Source organism: Tripterygium wilfordii, chromosome 12, assembly GCF_013401445.1.
Source record: "Tripterygium wilfordii isolate XIE 37 chromosome 12, ASM1340144v1, whole genome shotgun sequence".
NCBI lineage: Eukaryota > Viridiplantae > Streptophyta > Magnoliopsida > Celastrales > Celastraceae > Tripterygium > Tripterygium wilfordii.
Genome location: NC_052243.1, coordinates 2,404,066 through 2,425,789, shown reverse-complemented (window position 1 = coordinate 2,425,789; position 21,724 = coordinate 2,404,066). Strand labels below are relative to the sequence as shown.

At 37.5% G+C, this 21,724-nt stretch overlaps 4 protein-coding genes, 1 long non-coding RNA gene, 1 other non-coding gene and 1 pseudogene across 15 annotated transcripts; 4 read left to right on the top strand and 3 right to left on the bottom strand.

Annotated features, from left to right (window-relative positions):
* The first annotated feature begins 296 nt into the window (after positions 1–296).
* LOC120010785 (homeobox-leucine zipper protein GLABRA 2-like) lies at positions 297–4,716 on the top strand. Of its 2 annotated transcripts, none has more exons than XM_038861642.1 (11): positions 297–457; positions 619–920; positions 1,513–1,630; positions 1,894–2,094; positions 2,205–2,573; positions 2,822–2,923; positions 3,004–3,213; positions 3,286–3,460; positions 3,535–3,806; positions 3,885–3,971; positions 4,090–4,716. In XM_038861642.1, the coding sequence occupies exons 1-11, from the start codon at positions 365–367 to the stop codon at positions 4,468–4,470; spliced, it is 2,310 nt and encodes a 769-aa protein (XP_038717570.1). In that variant the 5' UTR covers positions 297–364; the 3' UTR covers positions 4,471–4,716. The 2 variants fall into 2 exon arrangements, with proteins under 2 accessions (XP_038717570.1, XP_038717571.1); XM_038861643.1 differs by having other exon boundaries at positions 4,064–4,232.
* A 612-nt stretch (positions 4,717–5,328) lies between these two features.
* LOC120010790 (30S ribosomal protein S17, chloroplastic-like) lies at positions 5,329–6,048 on the bottom strand. The gene has a single exon (XM_038861649.1). The coding sequence runs from the start codon at positions 6,012–6,014 to the stop codon at positions 5,541–5,543; it is 474 nt and encodes a 157-aa protein (XP_038717577.1). The 5' UTR covers positions 6,015–6,048; the 3' UTR covers positions 5,329–5,540.
* A 257-nt stretch (positions 6,049–6,305) lies between these two features.
* On the top strand, positions 6,306–7,783 carry LOC120010791 (photosystem I reaction center subunit VI, chloroplastic). The gene is made up of 3 exons (XM_038861650.1): positions 6,306–6,583; positions 6,692–6,818; positions 7,470–7,783. The coding sequence occupies exons 1-3, from the start codon at positions 6,456–6,458 to the stop codon at positions 7,647–7,649; spliced, it is 435 nt and encodes a 144-aa protein (XP_038717578.1). The 5' UTR covers positions 6,306–6,455; the 3' UTR covers positions 7,650–7,783.
* Positions 6,936–7,009, bottom strand: TRNAT-AGU. The gene has a single exon. It is a non-coding gene; the product is annotated as a tRNA-Thr (tRNA).
* Positions 7,784–7,849: 66 nt separating the features above from the next.
* LOC120010786 (rop guanine nucleotide exchange factor 12-like) lies at positions 7,850–10,888 on the bottom strand. 2 transcript variants are annotated; one of them, XM_038861644.1, is made up of 7 exons: positions 10,579–10,888; positions 10,359–10,475; positions 9,997–10,151; positions 9,839–9,913; positions 9,483–9,752; positions 9,057–9,377; positions 7,850–8,846 (listed from the first exon to the last, which is right to left on the bottom strand). In XM_038861644.1, exons 1-7 carry the CDS (start codon positions 10,886–10,888, stop codon positions 8,436–8,438), a joined length of 1,659 nt encoding a protein of 552 aa, XP_038717572.1. In that variant the 3' UTR covers positions 7,850–8,435. The 2 variants fall into 2 exon arrangements, with proteins under 2 accessions (XP_038717572.1, XP_038717573.1); XM_038861645.1 differs by having other exon boundaries at positions 10,588–10,888.
* Positions 10,889–12,250: 1,362 nt separating this feature from the next.
* LOC120010793 lies at positions 12,251–19,379 on the top strand. Of its 8 annotated transcripts, none has more exons than XR_005470925.1 (6): positions 12,251–12,948; positions 13,303–13,404; positions 15,035–15,209; positions 15,324–17,289; positions 17,775–18,052; positions 18,855–19,379. It is a non-coding gene; the product is annotated as an uncharacterized LOC120010793 (long non-coding RNA). The 8 variants fall into 8 exon arrangements; XR_005470923.1 differs by lacking the exon at positions 18,855–19,379 and having other exon boundaries at positions 15,324–16,027; positions 16,961–17,289; positions 17,775–18,783; XR_005470926.1 differs by lacking the exon at positions 18,855–19,379 and having other exon boundaries at positions 15,324–17,122; positions 17,209–17,289; positions 17,922–18,783.
* A 467-nt stretch (positions 19,380–19,846) lies between these two features.
* Positions 19,847–20,670, top strand: LOC120010788 (annotated as a pseudogene).
* Positions 20,671–21,724: the final 1,054 nt, after the last annotated feature.

Genomic DNA, 21,724 nt, shown 5'->3' with positions numbered 1-21,724 from the left:
TCAAAATTTGTTGAAAATAGTTTTGACTTTGGAGCCGAGCCGAAACCCGCGCCAAAACAGAGAGAGATATAACAGAAAGAGGTGAAGATTCAATTTTCCGAATTGAACCGGTAGGTTATTAAATCCCAAAGTTAGTTAGTTGGAGTTTCCCTACCTCCCTTCACTTCTCACATTTCCCCCCACTCTCATCCCATGAATATCTAACAGTCAACTCCTACCAGCCCCCTTTTTCTTCTCCCTCTCTCCCACTAATCCGCTCTCTTTTTATTTTGTTTTATATCCTTAAAATAACCCTACCCCACTCCCTCCCTCTCTCTCCCTCTCCACCACCATATTTGCACCATAAATCTCCAAAAGCCCTGCCATGGGCATGGTGGACATGTCTAACAACAGCAATAATCCTCCCACTTCTCGTACCAAAGACTTCTTCGCCTCTCCCGCTCTCTCCCTCAGCCTCGTAAGCATAACTATATCTATACACTCTTATTTATGTCTTCAAATTATATGCTTAATCATGTATATATATATATATATATATATGTGTGTGTGTGTGTGTGTGTTGTTTTGTGTGGATATATTGTTAAAGATCCCATCTTTAACAAACATATACTTGATTAGGCTGGGATATTTCGCGATGCGAGAGCCAACGAGGCTGTGCCAGCGAGTTCTGAGGTGGAGGAAGGAGAGGAGGGAAGCGGCGGTGGAAGAAGAGATATTGATCAGACGGTGGATATTAGTAGTGAGAACTCGGGGCCGGTGAGATCGAGATCGTTGGATGAGGATTTTGATAACGAATTACTTGGAGAGCATGATATTCTTGATGATTTCGATGAAGACGACGACGGAGACAAGAATAAGAGAAAGAAGAAGAGAAAGAAATACCACCGACATACTTCTGAGCAAATCAGAGAAATGGAAGCGTGAGTTAGCTTACTACTGCTACTACTACTTAATTACTGATGCTCTCTCATACCATTAATGCCATCTTACATGTCATATAATTACATTTAAAAATGTTATTTTAATTTAATAGTGAGGAAATAAGTAAAATTAATGGAGCAGGTTTTGGGGTAATATTACTTTTTCAATCATCATGCATTGTATATGTTAACAGATTTTCGAAAAAACAAAGTCTAGAAGAAAACAAGATTATAAAGGTAAAGATGACTCAGAATATTCTTTTTTCCTTTGTATTTTTCCCTGCTGCTACATGATTGTGTTTCTTTTTGTTAGATAGTTTGATCAGGAACTGTACCATCAAGCTATATATTTATGTGTGTGTGTATGTAGTAGAATTTACTTATTTTTTCAATTATAAATGTTGCGGGTCCCACAATAAATATGTGACCCTCATTTTATTGTGGTTTTTTACCGTCATTACATTATTTCAAGTGCGTAACGTTGATGCTCATAATTGATGCGTATGTGAAAATTCTTATATATATGTATGTACACGTGTACGTGTATTAAATAGTGTATAATTTGGTTATGTTGCATGTGTAATCCCTGCAGGCTATTCAAAGAGTCACCACACCCAGATGAGAAACAAAGGCAGCAATTGAGCAAGCAATTAGGCCTGGCTCCTCGCCAGGTCAAGTTTTGGTTTCAAAATCGTCGAACCCAAATCAAGGTACGCGACATATACTGCATGTTGGCACAACTTATAATCTAGTCGGGGACACACGCACTACCAAACACTTTAATTTTTAATAAGCTCCGAAAAATAAACTTCAAGAGGTTTTGTTTGTTTTTTTTTTTCTCTCTTTTTTTCCGTTTATTTTTTTTTTCTTTTATTAAGATGATATTATATATAGCTAATGAAAATGAAAATGAGTGTAAGATAGATGTGTAGTTATTTATTTAATTTTTCATTTAATATTATATATTTTGTAGGCTATACAAGAACGGCATGAGAATTCCTTGTTAAAGAATGAAATTGAGAAACTGAGAGAGGAAAATAAAGCCATGAGAGAAACCATAAACAAAGCTTGTTGCCTCAACTGTGGGATACCTACTACTAGCACCAGCAGAGACACATCCATAACAACTGAAGAACAACAATTACGCATCGAAAACGCCAAGCTCAAAGCCGAGGTTTGATTCATTTCAACCTCTAAAACATGTTTTTACAGCTAAATTCATCATCTATGCATGGATTTTTGAAGAATTATATTTGTGCTATATGTTTTGTGATTTATATATAGGTTGAGAGGCTTCGAACAGCGATAGGAAAATATTCTCCGGGAGCGACGGCTTCATGTTCTGCAAGCGAGCAAGAAAGCAGAAGCTCATTAGATTTCTACACTGGAATTTTTGGGCTTGAGAAGTCGAGAATTATGGAGATTGTGAATCAAGCATTGGAAGAGCTCAGAAAGATGGCCACAGCAGGAGAGCCACTGTGGATTCGAAGCCTTGAGACTGGTCGCGAAATACTTAATTATGATGAGTATGTCAAAGAGTTCAAGGTTGAACATTCAAGCAATGAGATGCCCAGGCGATCTATCGAAGCGTCCAGAGAGACTGGAGTTGCGTTTGTTGATCTGCCAAAACTAGTGCAAAGCTTTATGGATGTGGTAAGATAAAAATTAAGAATTCTCCATCTTTATTCTTTTCTTTTAACTACTCAGTAGGTTTGCAAACCACTTGAAAATAGCTGCACTCCTGCACCATTTTAGAATTGAACTCCCGACTTCGGACGATATTTTTTACGCCCTAAATCCGAAGAGAGAACTAACTGGACTATCGCCGATTGATTTTTGATTGTTTTCACATTAACAGTTAAAGATGTTATAGATGAACTAATCAATGTGTTTTTGTGAAGAATCAATGGAAGGAAATGTTTCCATGCATAATATCGAAAGCCGCCACGGTCGACCTTATCAGCAATGGTGAAGGTGCTACTAAGAATGGTGCTGTGCAGTTGGTGAGTTCAAAACAAGTCTACTTTTGTCTTGTATCTGGACCTCAAGATACTAAGTTCTGATATATATATATTGGGTGCAGATGTTTGCAGAGCTACAGACACTGACGCCAATGGTGCCCACAAGAGAAGTGTATTTTGTCAGATATTGCAAGCAATTGAGTGCTGAACAATGGGCAATCGTTGATGTCTCTGTAGACAAGGTTGAAGACAATATCGATGCTTCACTCCTAAAATGCAGAAAACGTCCTTCCGGTTGCGTTATTGAGGACAAATCAAACGGTCACTGCAAGGTATATATCTATAAATATGTTCACAAATCATATGCTTTGTATATGATGATGATCCTTCTAAACACTTCGTAGGTGATTTGGGTGGAGCACGTAGAATGCCAGAAGAGCCCAGTTCATACCTTGTATCGCACCGTCGTTAACAGCGGTCTGGCCTTTGGGGCAAGGCATTGGATTGCTACATTACAGCTCCAGTGCGAAAGGCTTGTATTCTTTATGGCAACCAATGTTCCTACCAAGGATTCAAGTGGTAAGCACAACAGCATTCACATACCTTTTCAATCATATTCAAGCAGGAAGCATTTTAACTGTGTTGAGCAATAGGAGTTGCAACACTGGCTGGAAGGAAGAGCATTTTGAAGTTGGCACAGAGAATGACATGGAGCTTTTGCCATGCTATCGGGGCGTCGAGCTACCATTCGTGGAACAAGGTCACAAGTAAAACAGGGGAAGACATACGGATTTCTTCCAGGAAGAACTTGAACGATCCCGGTGAACCTCTCGGGGTGATCTTGTGTGCAGTCTCATCTTTATGGCTGCCTGTCTCTCCTCATGTTCTATTCGATTTCTTACGAGACAAAGCTCATAGACACGAGGTATGATTGCTTCACCTAAATGATAGAAGAATCATAACGGGAAATTTCTATTCACAAAATATTGCTGTGAATTTTCAGTGGGATATCATGTCAAGTGGAGGTCCAGCACAAACCATAGCAAACTTAGCCAAAGGACAGGATCGCGGCAATACAGTAACCATTCAAGTAAGCTCTTTACTGTCAACATATAGATATCAAAAATATCAAATGAATTCCTTCAACCTGTATTTTCTGCAGTCAAGCTAAAGCAAGTAAAGTGTATATGTTGGTTTACAAATTTCAGGCAATGAACGCAAATGAGAATAGCATGTGGATACTCCAAGATGGCTGCACAAATGCATATGAATCCATGGTGGTTTATGCTCCAGTGGACATTACAGGCATGCAGTCTGTGATTACTGGATGCGACTCAAGCAATGTAGCAGTGTTACCTTCAGGGTTCTCAATTCTATCAGATGGGATTGAGTCAAGGCCTCTGGTGATCACATCTAGGCAAGAAGAGAAGAGTACAGAAGGAGGATCTCTGCTTACAATAGCATTTCAAGTCCTAACTAATGCATCTCCAACCGCCAAACTGACCATGGAATCTGTGGAGTCTGTTAACACACTAATATCATGCACGTTGCGAAATATTAAGACAAGCTTGCAGTGTGAAGATAGTTGATTGTCATAGCTTTATTAATTAGGTAACATTAATTGATTGTAAAATTCATAGGTTTTCTGTTTTACTCCCTCCGATTTTATTTGAAGTAGACGAGGGTTTTTAAAGTAGGTTTGTTTTATTATTTTTCAATTGGGATAGACAATATGGAGTGGCATATATGTTTGTAGCAGGAATTTGCGAGAGGTAATCTACAAATCTAAGAAATGATATATTCAAATGCAGAATTACAATTGATCAGTTTCCTTTTGATGGTTCGGACAACAGCAAATATTAGGATTGCCAACATTTATATGTTCATTAAACAAGATGTGACCTCAAAGAAAAATGGACTACCACACAAACATATACATCATGAGAAGCAACACAGATGTAAGAAAAATACGACATGCCTACCAACAAGGGAAGATTCGTCTATTTAAGTACTTCATAAATTGCAACAACTTATACAGAAGAAATTGAAAAACAAAAGAAATCATACACCACTCAACAAACATGGTATAAAAAATCCAGCTGAGCACTGTAAGAAAACAATGCTGCATTCCCAAGCCCATAGACAATCTCTCCTAGGCATACTATCGAACATCTTGGTTGCACTTATCTTGCAGTCTAGACAGTGATAAAACACAATTTTGGCCAGTCGTTACTGTGATCAATCATTGAAAAGGTACATTGTATGATTTATATTCGCATTGTTCTTAACCATTCTTCTTAATTTGTACCAAAGTCAAGCTTTCTCAAGAGTCCCCTAGTTCATATCAATCACTGAATAAAAGTTCCATTTTCTGTAGAATTTACCACGAATCAGAACAACAAAGCCACAGCTACTCAAGCAACATAGTCTAAGTTGAAACAAAAGTAGAATCCAAGCAGCTCATTGAAACTAAAGATCAGCCAATGACATTGATTTCGATGCCAGTGCAATTCACACCATGAAAGTAACCCCAAAATCCATACGCTAAGCAATACTTAAAAAGACAATACATTTCATAGCCTTCAAAGTTCAAACAAGAAATTGATCCAAACAACATCAAATTAACATGACATAATAATATCAAACAACAGACCTCACACTAAGCCTGGAGCACCTCCCCTTGCTCAGACTCCAAAGGAATTCCAAGCTCCTGTGATCCTCCTTCCTCGCCTCCCTCACCCTCCTCCTTCTTCTCCTTATTCTTCTTCCGAACTTGTACAGGCGTGGCAACAAAAGCCTTGGTCTTGCTAATGGGTCTGCTCTTCAGAAGCTGAACGATGTCCCCAACCTTGAACTGGTTATCCTCATCGTGAGCCTGGTACTTCTTCTTCTTCCTCACTCTCCTCTTGTACTTTGGGTGCGGGGCCAGGCGGGTCACCTCCACCGCTATGGTCTTGTTGTTTGTGGCGCAAACTACTTTGCCCTGCATTGATTTCAATGCCCTGATTGGAGGCATAAAAGAGGGTCGTGATAGGGATGGAGGAGGAGGAGTGGGGGAGGGTTTTGAGAGGGTGGTGCCATGGAGGAATGGATTGGAGAGCTTGAGAGAATTGAGCGAGGATGCCAGTAACATTTTTTTTCCTGGGGTTTGGGAGGATCCCAAAGGAGGGATAAGGGAGAAAAGAGGATAAGGAGAGTATGGGCTTTAGATTAATGGGCTCTCTTTGGTATTTATTTAGTTTGGGGCCTCTGGGCTCTCTTTAATTTGGTTTTGCAAATCCACGGCCCATAATCTCCACTGGACAATAGTCCGGCGATACAATGGGTACCGGACCTCCCCTTAATCCTTCTGAGTGGCTTACAATTGTGGCGAGGATTATAAGCGGATAGGCTTATCCACCTTGCACCGATGTGGCAGTAGCTAAATGGGGTTCCATATCTCTCTTAGGAAAATCTATGTCCGACGTGTTCAGCTTGGATTCGTGAAGAATATGAAAATCCCAGTCAATGTTCATTCTTCACAACTTTCTCCAACCGAAACCCACAAGTTAGTTTGGAATTAGAAGCAACGGTCATGGCGTCTCTAGCAACAGTGGCTGCTGTGCAACCAACCACTATCAAGGGTCTTGGTGGAAGCTCTCTCATGGGTACAAAGCTCGCTGTCATGCCTACTCGCCAGAGCTTCAAACCCAGAAAAATCAGGTACATATGCCGTTGCAAATTACAGTATCTGATATATTGATGACACAATTTGGTCAAAATTTGATTGTGATTATTGTTTGGTGTCTGTAATTTTTGGGTATTGGACAGTGCTGGTGCTGTGGTGGCTAAGTATGGAGACAAGAGTGTGTATTTTGATTTGGAAGATTTGGGGAATACTACTGGACAATGGGATTTGTATGGGTCAGATGCACCTTCACCATACAACCCTCTTCAGGTTTGTCTCAATTCTTGACATATAAATCCTCATTTCATTTAGGCAAAAAGGGCAAGTAGGAAAGGATTGAATTTGCTTTCATTGAGGCAAAAAAGACAAGTGAGAAATAATTGGATTTGCTTTCATTGAGAGTTGAAATCAAGACCTCCCGCTTACTAAACGGGTGCTCTAACCAACTGAGCTATGAAAGCCATATGTTAGCCATAGGACTTTACTTATGTTTCTGTGTCAGTTTTTCATTATACTGGAAAAGATTGAGAACTCCATCCGGAAGTAGTTTGTGAATGGGACTGGGACGCAATCTTATCATCTTTAATACGTGAATATCAAGCAGTCATGTTTAATTGAAGAGTGTTCCTGTTACGGTGGGACGGTTTTGCGACGTTCTTTTTATAAACATTGCTCTATGAGCAATCACACAGAATAGGTACAAGTACAACCTGACCATTTCTATTGTGACGTTCAAAGAAGAATTGGTTTCGGCATGCCTCATGGCCCTCGTCTGATTATTGCTGGGTTTTTGTCTAGTCAAATGTAGCTAACAACTATGACATGTTATCATGCGCTATTACTTGTGATGCCTATTGAATCATAACTGTATCAAAACAGTTGGCATTAGTTGCTTATTGTATTTTTGGATTTGAATTGCAGAGCAAATTCTTTGAGACATTTGCAGCTCCATTCACCAAGAGAGGATTGTTGCTCAAGTTCTTGATTTTGGGAGGTGGTTCACTCCTAACTTACATCAGTGCCACTGCTCCTGATGATGTTCTGCCAATCAAGAGGGGCCCACAAGAGAAACCAAAGCTAGGGCCCCGTGGCAAGATCTAATTGGTTTGGATCCTTATCATTCGCCCTTTACATTGTATGTATTATGTTTTTTCAGATATTAAGACTTGTAAGTGTGTCTAATTCACTTGAACGGATATTTATTCTCATTACTCTTCACGCTTGTGGTTATATTAGATTGATGCACATTTCTTCGAATTATAATCACGGTCTTCCCATTTTGGAAGTAGGTTTCTGCCCAGAAGAACGTAGGAAAATCTGACACTTTAAAGCTTGAAAACATGTATAGAGTACTCTGCTTCCATCCCAGAAAAATGAGTAAATGCATATTTGGACTGATAGGGATAACATGCTTGCACAAATAGATGTAGGAGAAATGAGAATTTACACTAGAGGGGGCGTGAAGATTAATAAAATTATGGTTAGATAGGTCTTATTTAAGTCATCCTAGAAATATATTTCCCCCACAATTTTGGGCTTGGAGGAGAGACTCACTCAACTCTTGAGTCCGCCCAACCAAGCAAGAGACTTTAAAGTCTGCAACACTGATAATCATTCTGGTGTGAAAAGTCTCTGTCGAGAAAAATATGGTTCTGCTGCTACCAAACTACAAATCCTTTTCTTGGACAGAAGAAAGAACATCTGTAATGTGTCAAACCAGGTAGGCTTTAAAAATGATCCTTCTTTCCTATTTACAAAGGAAATGAATAAAAAAAGGTGATGACAATGCCAAGGATCTGAGAATTTATATTTCACCTCATACATTTCTTGTTCATCTCTTTCTCTAGCTCTCCATTTTTCATTTCATTTCTCCCTGTATAATTTCTATTAATGGCGTTCTGTTGGACTTCTTAGACCACCTAAGTTCTCCAGGTAAGAAACCTTCTTGTTCGTCACTACCATGCCAAGTTTCTCACCATCCTTGCATAAGTCATCTGCAAGTGGCTCCTTCTTCATCTCTGTCTCGCCTTGATCCAAATTCCAGCCCATGAAATCTGACAATGTCTTAGAAATTGGTGTTTCTGAGTTTTCCTTCTCTAAATCTTCTCTCGGAGGAGACTTGTCTGGCAATGGGGGAGAAGTTGGCATGTCTCTAAAGCGGTTCCTCTTGCATGCAACTTTTGATGGATTTTGAGTTACATAATCAGCATGGAGTACATCTTCAATTCTGGAAGTGACTGTGAAGGCTAAGCTTTCTAAAATTCTTGAATAACTTTCCAGAACTGCCTGTCCTACATCCTGTTTGATTGATAAGGTCATATGTTAGCTATGAGTATGTAATTATTAGGCATCAGCTTCTGCCTTCAAAAACTTATACATTCTTCATATTCAGAAAGCAAGATGGTATAATCCAAACCCTTTGAACATAACATCATCTTTGACATAGAGCTTGGAAGTTTTTACTTAGATACGGAAATGGAGATAAGAAACAAATGGAAAATCTCTTACCCTGTTGTATTGGATTTTGCTAATGTCTAATGAAGATTGAGGAATTCCCGGGAACCACTGCTTGATGAGGAGCAAGATGGTCTCTGCTCTCTCTTCAAAGAGTTCTCTCTTCTCCAAACTCACAGCTGAACCCCAGGCAGATTTTCCATCCTTTTGGTTCATCTTCCTCTTCCAAATTACAATAGAAGCTTCAATCCTTTTCTTGAGGTCTAGGATCTTGTGCTCTGATGATAAGTCCATGGTTGATAGAAACTGGTCAGGATCAAAGAATTCGACAGTAATACTCCTATAGATTGAGTCACCAAGGCTTGCCCTCCCATTCTGCCAAAGCATAACGAAGAATTAGACCTTGCCAGGAACTCATTAGGCACTGAACCAGTGCAGAACATCTCAGTTGGGTTTTTTTTTTTTTTCCATTTTATTTACCTTAGGTAGGGATTCAATGTAGTTTTCTGGAATCTCCATTTCTGATAATACTTGAGCGTTGATTGCCATTGCTGCTTTAAGCACTTGGTTCACACAATCTTTCTGGTATTGCAGAAACTTCCTTGTCATATCTGATAGACCATTTGGAGGAACTTTCACTGTAGGTAGCCACCATTTATCATTTCTCTTGGTGCTTCCTTTTTCGGATTCTGGGGCATCTTTCGACACATAAAAGAACTCACTTTGATCCTTGAAGTTATCTAGACAATCCTGCCAATTATTCCCAGCACATTACATTTTACTATGACACTTCAAGATTATATAAACCCAGAGCATGTAAAGATTAGGGTTCTTACAATGAGCATTGCATCAAGCTTACGCAAGGCAGGAATGTTCATAAGCAGATCGATTCGCTGCCTTGTCACCATTATCTGCGCAACAAGAAACAAATATCCTGAGATAACATAGACTGACTTAGATATTTCTTGCGAATGACAGCAAGAGAGTAGAATACCTCCATATTTGTTCCATCCTTTGATTTCTGTTGAGAAGGAACAAATTCGACAATGTAATCAGTGACGGATAAAAGCCAATCGATTTCTTTTCTCCACCTTGCTTTCCTTTCCGCTGACATGGGTTCTAGGCGTGATTGTTCCCCGAAAACGGAAGCTGCATTCCAATAGCAAAATCAATGACAGAAATCATCAAACATAAGATTCTTGTAGTCCCATAAGAAAAATTATGTCTTCTTTCCCTATCTCCTTTTGTCAAGTACTTTTTCTTAATATTCATGATCCTTGGTTTGTTAGCACAATCATTTTCACCTTTCATCAAACGATTGTCAGAATATGAAAAAGAAGGAAGACGGCGAGATACCAGCTAGGTTGGTGATGGCATTTGATAATGCCAAAGCTGAAGAAACACCCTTTCCTCCACCAGACATATCCTCACCCAGAAGCAACTTAGCAAATCTTTCCTTCATCGATTCCATATCTGAATCGAAAACATCAATCCAGATTATAATCACATAATGCCATCCCCGATTACATGTTCATTGATGATGAAGAAATTGACTGTTCAGTGGAGAATTCAAAACCAAACTCACCTGAGTTCTTATCTTTGGTATGAGGAGCATCATCCTTGCTCAACCTTGACTTAGGACCTTTATCGTTGCGATTAAGAGCATAACCGGCTTGTTGCTTTAATGGTGGTTGATCATTAGAAGTTCTTGATCCTTGACTTCTAAAAGAGACCCTGTCATCAGAGGAAGACTCCTCCAAAACAACATCCATGCTCAAACTCTTTACATGACGCCCTCCTCCGCCGCCTGCATTCTCCTGCATCCCCTTGAAATGATACAATCTAGACCTGTAATTCTCTTGTTCTTGCTCCAAATCACGAACCATTATGTTTTTGTGTACAATGGAAAAAGAAACTAAGAACAGAACATGAGTGTTAAACCTGAAGGGAATGGACAGAGAGATGGAGAAGATGAATGATGATGCTATTAGTTATTTTTGCCTGAGAGAGACAGATATGGAAGAAACAAAGAGGAAAAAGAGGAGAACCCAACTTCCAAATTATGTTTTTCAGTACTTTGTGAGCTTGGAAAAATTGTGGAGATGATTATTTTGTTGAATTTTTACTCTTTTTATTTTTTTTTTTGGCGTGTGTAAAGGTGCATGTTGTGAAAAAAATGATGAACAGAAATGAGTTGGAAAATTATTTTTGGTATATTATTTATGAGGATGTGGAATTGGAGGGTAGATTTTAGATTAACAGGTCAAAAACTGTAAAAACCAGACATGGATGGCTAAAACTACTACCATGGATGAGTGGGATGTGCTGTGATTTATTTTAAAACCAATATTATTTTATTTTATTTTTGAAAAATACAAGGATGTGTCTTGATCAGGATATATTTTTTTTTCTCAAGATATAAAAATTATGGACCATTAATATAACCTTGAAATATTTTATGTGTTTTTAAATGAATTGATTAACTTGATTAAAATATATCCAGAACTTCTATCTAGGCACCAATTATCATGACCGTAATTTTTGTCATATAAAATGGTAAAAAGAAAACTAAATAAATCAAAATTCACTTGAATTAAAGTCACGAACGAATGTATTATTGAGTTGGAATGTTCTGTGAATTTTAGGATTTCTGTTTGAATTTTTTCGTCAGTATTTCATATTTCTTTTAAATTATTGTTATATTATAAAAAATTTCAAACATTCAAGAGTCCGCATAAAAATTAAATAGTATGAAGAAGAAAGGAAATAAAAGTCCGCAAACGGCTAGAAATTACAACCGCCTCCCTTTACTTTCTCAAACCCTAAACGGTGTCGCATCAGAGTTAGTCACCGACAAAAATGCTACCTATGTATAAAGGCAAAGTTGTGTTGGAGTTTTTGTTGGATTGGCTTGGTTTAGGCAAAGTTGGTACCTTGCATGAATTAGCCGTTGTTTGCCAAACCAATCAAGCTGTTTGGGTTTTTTGTTTTTTACAATTGTTTCGGAATTTTGATAAGCGGGTATTCTTAGGGTTTGGTTCGGTGTGCCTTGGGTAGGTCTAGGCAAGGGTGATTCCTTGCTTGAATATAACCGAGAATTTCACTCTAGTCAAACTCTTTTGGTTTTTATGTTTTCTCTCTGTTTTTGGAATTGTAATAGGTTTTTTTGGGTTTGGTTAGAACGAGAGAAGAGAAGAGGCAAATACCAGTTTTCTGCTCGGGCTTGAATAAAGGCAACCCATGGACTTCCTTCGCGTTCTTTTTGCAAATATGAATTGTTTGAGTTTTGATGAGGGTTCCGCTAGTTTCAACAAGGGTTTCGTTTTAATTTTAGTTTCGATTTGGAAAATCAGTGGTTTCAAATTTCAATTTGGGTTGCGCAAGTCCCCGTTAGGGTTTCGTTTTCTCGAACCTATGGTCTCTGTTTTGTGTTTTCCTTACATTAGGGTTTCTTCTCAAATTTTGTTTGGATTTGGGGAATCAGAAGTCGTCCTTTTGTTTTCTGTATTTATTGATCTCAATTTGGTTTATATATACAAATCTTTACTCCATTTTCTTGTCACATTTAGCAACCTGATTGATCTCAATTTTGGTGTTTTTTTAAAAATCTATATTTGAATATTTCCTCACTGTTCCATGTCTGTATTGGAGCTTTTTTTCCAAGATTGGATTGACTTTTCTTGGTTTGATTCAGTGTGGCTTGGCCGTTTAGATTTTTTGCTCTTTTTTTCCCTTATTTGTTTTTGAAATTTTGATAATCGTGTTTTCTTACTGTTTGATTTGGTGTGGCTTGGCTTGGTTTAGTCCAAAGTTTTTTCGTTGCTTGAATAAAACTAAGAATTTCACTTTAGTCACTCTTTGGGTTTTTGTATTTTCTCTCTGTCTTTCCGAATTTTTTAGGGTTTAGTTCAGTGTGGCTTGGCTGGCTTCCCTTGGCATTGTTCAGGTAGGGGTGGTACTTTACTTTAATAGATCTGTGGGTTTCACCGTAGTCAAACTCTTTGGGTTTTTGCGCAATCTTTGCTTTTACGGTTTTGATATTCGTGTTTTTGGGGGTTTTCTTAGGTTTAGCTTGGCTTTGTTTTGGCAAGTGTGGTTCCAAACATGAATAAAACTAAGAATTTCATTTTTAACAAAACTGGGATTTTTACTTTAGATTTATATACGACATTTCAATCTACGAAATATGCGATGCAATTTTATAGCTGCGTCCGATGTGGAGCAATTCTTAGGCAAGAAGTGGCTTCTCGCTTTGATCGGAAACATTTTTGTTTTCTGAATATTGTTATTCGTTTTTCAGGGGTTTGGTTAGGTGGGGGCCGTGTGGCTTGGCTTGGTTTTGACAAGGGTGGTTTCTCGCATAAAATGACACTGACAATTGCATTCTAATCAAGCTCTTCGGGTTTTTGTCTTTTCACTCTATGTTTTTTAGAATTTTAATAATCTGGTTTTCTTAGAGTTTTGTTCGGTGTGAATTTGCTTAGAGTTTTCGGGTTTTGTTCAATGTGGCATTGGCTTAGTTTAGGCAAGGGTGATTCCTTGCTTGAATATAACTGAGAATTTCACTTTAGTCAAACTCTTCGGGTTCTTGCTTCTTCTTTTTTTCTTCAAATAGTGATATTTCACTTTTTTTCGGGTTTTGTTCACTGTTCAGTGTGATTTGGCTTGGTTTTGGCAAGGGTGATTCCTCGCATGAATGAGCTAAACCAATCAAGCTGTTTGGATTTTTTTTTGTTCCATTTTTTATAATCATGTTTTCTTAGAGTTTGGCCTAATGTGACATTGGATTAGTTTAGGCAAGGGTGATTCCTTGCTTGAATATAATTGAGAATTTCACTTTAGTCAACTCTTCGAGTTCTTGCTTTCTCTCTTTGTTTTTCAAATATTGATATTTCACTTTTTTTTTTCGGGTTTTGTTCAGTGTGATTTGGCTTGGTTTTGGCAAGGGTGATACCTCGCATGAATATGCTAAACCAATAAGCTGTTTGGATTTTTTTTTGGTTCCTTTTTTTATAATCATGTTTTCTTAGAGTCTGGCTTAATGTGACATTGGCTTAGTTTAGGCAAGGGTGATTCCTTGGTTGAATATAACTGAGAATTTCACTTTAGTCAAACTCTTCGGGTTCTTGCTTCTTTCTTTGTTTTTCAAATATTGATATTTCACTTTTTTTCGGGTTTTGTTTGGTGTGATTTGGCTTGGTTTTGGCAAGGGTGATTCCTTGCATGAATAAGCTAAACCAATCAAGCTGTTTGGATTTTTTTTTGTTCCATTTTTTATAATCATGTTTTCTTGGAGTTTGGCTCAATGTGGCATTGGCTTAGTTTAGGCAAGGGTGATTCCTTGCTTGAATAAGCTAAACCAATCAAGCTGTTTGGATTTTTTTTGTTCCATTTTTTATAATCGTGTTTTCTTGGAGTTTGGCTCAATGTGGCATTGGCTTAGTTTAGGCAAGGGTGATTCCTTGCTTGAATATAATTGAGAATTTTCACTTTAGTCAAACTCTTGGGGTTCTTGCTTCTCTCTTTGTTTTCAAATATTGATATTTCACTTTTTTAAGGTTTGGTTAGGTGTTGCTTGGCTTAGTTTAGACAATGGTGGTTTATTGCATGAGTGAAGGAGAATTTCACTATTTTGAAGCTCCTTGGATTTTGTTTTCTCTCATTGTTTTTGGAATTTGATTATCAGGTTTTTTTAGGGGTTTGGTATGGTGGGTGTAGGTAAGTGTGGTACTTGCATGAACAAAACTGAGAATTTCATGCCAAAAACATGCAAAAGTCTTTTGTGCAAAACCAATAAAGCTGTCGGTTTTTTGTTTTCTCAATTTGTTTTTCGAAATTTTGTAATCGCGTTTTTTTGGGATTTGGTTTGTTGTGGCTTGGCTTGCTTTAGGTAAGGATGGCTCCTTGCATGAATAAAACTGAGAATTTTTCTTTTGATTCATCCTAGTAACATTTTGTGAATTCATTGCAAACTTGATTGAAATGTATTATATATTATTAACCGCTCTGAGTGGGGACGAAAAACTATGTAGGTTTTGTAAGGTTGGACAATTCGACGTCAATCCTCAGTCTCAGTGTCAATCTGAATGGAGAAGTTGAAATCTGTCGTTCCAGACAGTCTGAAGGTGATGGTGGCTGCTAGCTGGTCCTAATGATCCTTCTACTTCTTCACTTCTCAAATTCTTTTGTTATTCTCTATTCCACCAAGTGAGGCATTTTTTAAAATAATCTCCACATTTGATTTTTCATTTACTATGTTGTTTTTGATGAATGCCTTATTTTGTCACACTTTATTTTTTTGAAATTTTGTGACTTTCTTAGATGATTAGAGACTTGTCAGATCCTACGAATGCTCTCTGTGCGAAGAATAAAGATGTTGCTTTGGCATCAAAGAAATAGGCAACCAGTGCCATGTCTGTATAGATTACACTGAAGATGGTAGGAATTGTCATGGACTGTCTTACAACATTTGAACTCTTGTGCTAGTCTGATAGTCCATTTGCATCAAGTTTACTATGACGTTATAAACTCTGATATGACTTCAGTCCTAGTTTGCATTACATTTTTGGTTTCAATAACTTTGTTATTAGTCCAAGTAGGCACTGCTTTATGAATTATGAGTATACATATGCATTTTTGCTAAATTTTCTTATAAGGAGTTAAAATATATTTTTTGTTAATTCCTCGATTTCTTTTGCGTGTAGGTTTCATAATGTTTCCTTCTTTGTGATCTCTCTCTTTTTTTTTGTGTTTACTTGTTTTCCTCTTCTTTTTTTTTATTCCGATAATATTTTATTTACTAATGGTCTCAAAACTGATTTTTGTATTTGTCTGCTAGCTTCCAGTGGACAAGATAGTCTCTCTCTGATATCATTCTTCTTACATGAAAATTTTTGGACCACATTTTTTTGCTGATTATAGCATGGGGATTTCGTTGACAGAGTCAACATATGACGCACCTGGGTAGTATGTCAATCAAGCTTTGCAGATTCTACGGTCTTTTTACATCTGTTGTTTATGATCAAGTAACTTACTAACAATTTGTCTTTCTTTGTTGCTGGTTCTTGCTTTGAGTTTTCTTCTCTTCAGCTAAGATTTTATACTTGCCTCTCCTTCGTGCTTTTTTTTTTTGTGAATTTTAGTTATATCATATCTTTATTTATTCAGTCACTCGAATTCTTTTTGATGTTCGTACATGGTTTGCACAATGTTTTGGGGTAAGAAGTTCAATCTTTTGCTTTTAAATGTCAAAACTTCAGAGAGGTCTCTTATTCTTTGTTTATATACATATATGACATTCTGTAGTAGCTAAGGTTCAACTTGCACAAGAAATTATCTCTCCTCTGTGTGCGTGTGTTGGGGGATTGTTGGGGCTGTTATGTGCTATATGCATGCATGCATGCATGTGCAGTCTCACATGAATTGATACACAAAAACATAATATGCATGTTACGTAGGTCTTTCAAGCTATCTTAAAACTTGAGCGGCAGATCTTGGAGCCCTTGGATCTCAATTCTTGGGTAGCGTATGTACTGTGTAATCAGCTAGGGTTTCACTTATGTTGTTCTGTTTTAATTATGAAGTTATCCTTTAATTGGAAAATGAGGTATAGATTAATTTGATACCCGCTTATAGGTGATCAAATATTCTGATAAAATACATGTGCATGTTTTGTTTTGATATTCCATTCACGTTCACTTCATGATGTGCATTACTGAAATTGGTATCCAGCTAGATATAATTCATTTCTCTCCAGTCATGTATTTTCCGAAAATTTGATATGGTCACATTGTAGATATTTTATCATTATTCCTTATTGGAACATATTTTTCTTTGTAATATCCAAAATGTTCCCCCTTTAGACTTCTCTTTCATCTTTCATCTTTCCTTTGTCCTCATTGTTCTTTTCTCTATCTGTGGTTGAGACTTGAGAGTTGAGACTTTTGTTTCTTTAACAGGTTAGGGCTGGTCAAGCTATTTATGCTGCTACCAGGTTCTTCAACCATTATTGCAATGAGACATCCATGGATATTTTCTTTCACAGACATTATTTAAAATAACAACTGCATTTGTGGCCGCTGGTTGTCCCCTGGAGTTAATATCAATGAAGTGTTTTGCAGGTTGGTGGAACCAAAGATGTTGATATCAATGAAGTGGCACTTATTGGTCCTGACCTAAGAAATAACTTTCTTTGTATCGCTCCTAGATATTGCTTGAAGTGCGGTTCTCATTGTGATTTTGACACTTCATGTGCAGCATCAAACAAAGCTTGGAACTACATTAGAAGGTTAGAAGTTCATGTTTTTTTCAATCTTTGCATTTGCGATTAGTGTGTCATGATTTAGGCATCTAGCACAAGCTGGTCTATTGTATAAATTTCAGGGCTTATATCTTGATGCTTCCTAAAATATATTATTATTCAACCTTCCTGTCTGGACCTCACCGTTTTCTGATGACTGCAAATTAGGTTGATGAATGACCAAGTATACAAGTTAACATGTCTGATAATCTGCACTTTGTTATCGAATACATTAGTAATTTATCCTTTCTTTATTGTCTTCCTTGTATTGTTACCATTTAGTGGTAGATGGTTTGCTACTTTGCTTTTCTGGAAATGTTCTATGGTTTGCCATGCAAATGTTTGCTTATCTGGTAATGTTCTATGGAATGTTGGATTTGTATAGTATGTGCTACTTGAAAATGCTTCAAAGAGTTCATTAACCTGTTTCTCCGTCTTTTCTGTACCTGTTTTATTACTTAAATCTGTGGCAGCTATAACGAGCAAGGGATCCCCGTTTTTCTATTTATGTACAATTTGAGTAATCTGACTCCTACAGCTAATGGGTTGGTTAGCCTTGAAAATAAGGGTTTCCGGTATGAAGGGCTTATCAGATGGCTTTGTCATTTTCACTGTTGCAGAGGATGACGGTAAGAAGTATGTATTGGAAAAACAAGTAGGCAGAATGATTCCACTGCATGCAAAAGCAAAAGCAAAAGCAAAGGCTTCTTTAGTTCTTTATGATTTTAATGGGATCAGACTCAGCGTGTAGGTGTGCATACATTTCTCTCTTGTTTTGGCTTACTATTTTTGCTGTCAGAAATTAAGAAAGTAGAAACTATAATTCCTCTGGGTAATATATACATCTAAAGGCCACATGTTTACTCGTCATTTTTAGTTAATTGAGAAACTAAAGCTAAAATTTTCCGAGTTGCTCCTAAATTAAGATCTGATTGATGAGGATTTAGAAATAAAACCATTGGTATGTAGTACATAAAATATCTGCTAAGTTCAAGTCTTTTGCATCTCCTTATCTCACCTGCATCTTTGAACCCCTTTTCTTTTTTCTCGGCCATAAACTTGACATAAAAACCTCTATTTTTGTTGTCTCTGTTACATAATGAGGTGCGAACTTGGGGATGGGTTTCATTGTACACCTTGATCATAGACCTTTTGCTGCCATGGGAAGCATTTTAGGAAGTTTGTTGAATGACAGAATTGTGTGACCAGTGGTTTGGATGAGTTTCTCTGGTTCCCCAAATTGTCAGACATGTTATTTGGACATTCTTTCTTTTACACTTGTTGAATGTGCATGACTTAGCATTATTTCCACTTTTGTGGTAGATTGTTGTTGGTTATGCATGTGTGTGTGTGTGATGTAACATTGTCAATACTTTTTTTGGGGATTACTTGGGTTTCTTGGAAGGGAGGTTTTCAATTTCTAATATCTGCTTTTTTGAGAGATGTCCTGCTTTGATGATATGTTTTGTTATATTTATGATAAAAACATCTGTATTTAATGTTCATCAATCAACATGATGAACAATTGAGACCTATATTTATGATCTTTGCAGGGGATGACGCCAACAGTGGCTTCCCGTAGTTTCAAGATGATTTGTTTGTGGTTTAGGCTCTCAATTTTTTTTAGTTTATTTTCATGTCTTCATTTACGTAACAAGGGATAGAAAATTATGCTAAAAATGAAAACTTATTTATTATTTTTTTAAACGGAGGAGGGTAATTTGAACCCTGGTTATTAGGATATACATCATCTTTATCACTCAAACTCAAACTAGTGTGTGGATTGGGTGTAAAAAATGAAAACCTATTCTACTTGATTGGCGGTGGATTTTGTTTTGGAAGGGGAGAAGAAACTCTGTTGTATAAAGGGCCACCTGTTGGGCCCTGCCTTAAACAACCAAAACCCCAGAAGAGAACAAACTTGAGCCAGAATGGGCCCATTGTATAGAAGCCCAATGTCCAGATAAGCCTTTACGACTTTTGCGGCACACTAGGTTTTTTTTTTGGTATTCATTGCTATAGTCAATAGAAGCCCAATTGTCCTGACGACTCCTCTTCTTGCGTTCTTCTCGTCGTAATCCACACGCACAATCCTCCTCTTTATGACTCCTCTGCTTCTCTCTCCCTATTCTCTTCAGGTTTTCTTTTTTTCACAGACAAGCAACACAAACATTCTCTCTCACTAATGGCCGCTGCTGCTCAAATTTCAGCTAGGTTTTGTACCGTGGATCATTGCGTTTAGCGATGTTCAGTTGCTGTTCAATTGCAGAATCTGCTGTCAGATCGATCAAGATTTTCGAGGAGAATCAAAATGACCTACTTTCCTCCCAAAATGGTCCTTTTACTCCTGTGAGTGTTCTTTTTCTCCCCATTTTCAGCTCTTAAATTTCACCATCGAGAGTAACTCCAATAACAAATACTATCAAACACTCCAAAATCATTCTCTCTTCTCCTCGCTCTTACATGACATAATTTAATTGCATGAGTGGATCTCATAATATACGCTATTCATCAACACTTCATATTCATTCTCTTTCTTATTTTTCATCACCTTTATCTTTCTTTTCATCACATCTCTTTTCTTTTTCATTATTTCTCTCTACTAATCATCAACTATATACATACTCCATATTCAACTATATACATACTTCATATTTCAAGTATCATTTTCCATAACAATCTATAAAACAAGTGTCATTATTAAAAAGTGTATTTTCAAGTGTTTATTTTTATCCATTATAGAGCTCTAACATTCTAAATTTTCCATAAAGTTCACTTTCAACACTTGAAAAATAGGTTTCAAATGTCCCATTCGACATGCTCTCATCGCCTGATTTGTTACTGGGAAGATTGTTCGACCGTCATTGCCTTACACTGTTTGCTTTCATATATATATTTTCCTCAGTTCTCTGGAAAATTAGTTGGGATTATTGGGATGGGCAGGATTGGAATGGCAATTGCCAAGAGAGCTGAAGCATTTAGCGGCCCAATCAGCTACTAGTGTCGAACAGAGAACAGATTCAACATACAAATAATATCAAGCATTGTTGAGTTGGCTTCCAACTGTCAGATCGTCGTTATTGCCTGCACATTATCTGACGAAACCCGCCATATCATCAACATCGGTAGAGGTGCTCATGTTGACGAACCTGAGCTAGTGTTTGCACTTGTGGAAGGTCGCTTAGGTGGTGCTGGACTTGATGTGTTCAAGCACGAACCCCTTGTGCCCGGAGAGTTGTTTGGGCTTGAAAATGTGGAACTTCTGCCTCATGTGGGAAGAGGAACTGTGGAAACCCGCCAAGCCATGGCTGACCTGGCAACTTGGAGGCACACTTTCTGAACAAGCGACTGTTGACACCGGTGATTTGATTCTGCTGGGTAGATGTGTCCGATTAATGGTATGTTTTCAATCTGTAATCCCATTGAATATCAATGTTTCGAGAACATTGCAATCGTCTCCAACTCCAACAAAATTTGAAAATATTTTCAATGAATCGCAAAAAACTTGTTAAAAGGCATACAGAAGAGAGTACAATAGGTATTTAAATACAACCCATAAAAGATTAAAGTCATAATTTTATACTGGAATTCCATTGAATGTTGCTTGACAATGTAGTCCATGTCTTATGTTGGAAGTAACAGATAATATATGCAAGGGAACCGCAGACCTTGTGATTGCAAACTTGATGACACTTCAATTACCAGTCTGTATTAGCTCCAGTCTGGTTTGAAATGTAAGCCTGAGTTTTCAAGAGAGAGGATACATACTGATTGGTTTCTTGGTATCACTCTGTTAAATAATTATGATATGCTTTGATAGTCTACACATCCCACCTACTGTATGAGTTAAGGGTTCGTGTAGGAGAAGTCATTGTAGTTTTAACGACAAACGCGCAGTTTATTTATCAATGTAAAATTCACACAAATTTTTTTAAATTTGATAAATAGATTCAACATTTGTTATGGCACTATGCATGCATGGTTCATTAGCCATAGCTCAATATATTTCTCATATTGGTTTCAGAGTTAATTCTACATTTGCATTCTCATTTCACTTTCTTTCCCCTCTAAATGCAGGACTCAAACGAAGCAATAAAGATCAGGTACAAGACATACAAAGAAGATATACACTGCAGACCTTTGAGATGTATACATACAGGGCATCTAAAACCATGCCCCTCAAAACATTACAAGCCACATCCGACCATTTCTGAAAATCTTAAAAGACCCCATGTGGATGTGGCCCAGGTAATGCTATCTTAGTATCTTTTTTCACCTCTTTGCTTGTTTTCTTTCTACAATCAAAGACAACCCACCCCGGTCTTAGGCCGAGGATGGAGAAGAAGCCCCCTTGAAGATGAGAAAATTGAGTGTCTCCAGTTTGAAGTAGATGAAAGTACCTTCAGAATGAGTGAAGTAACAC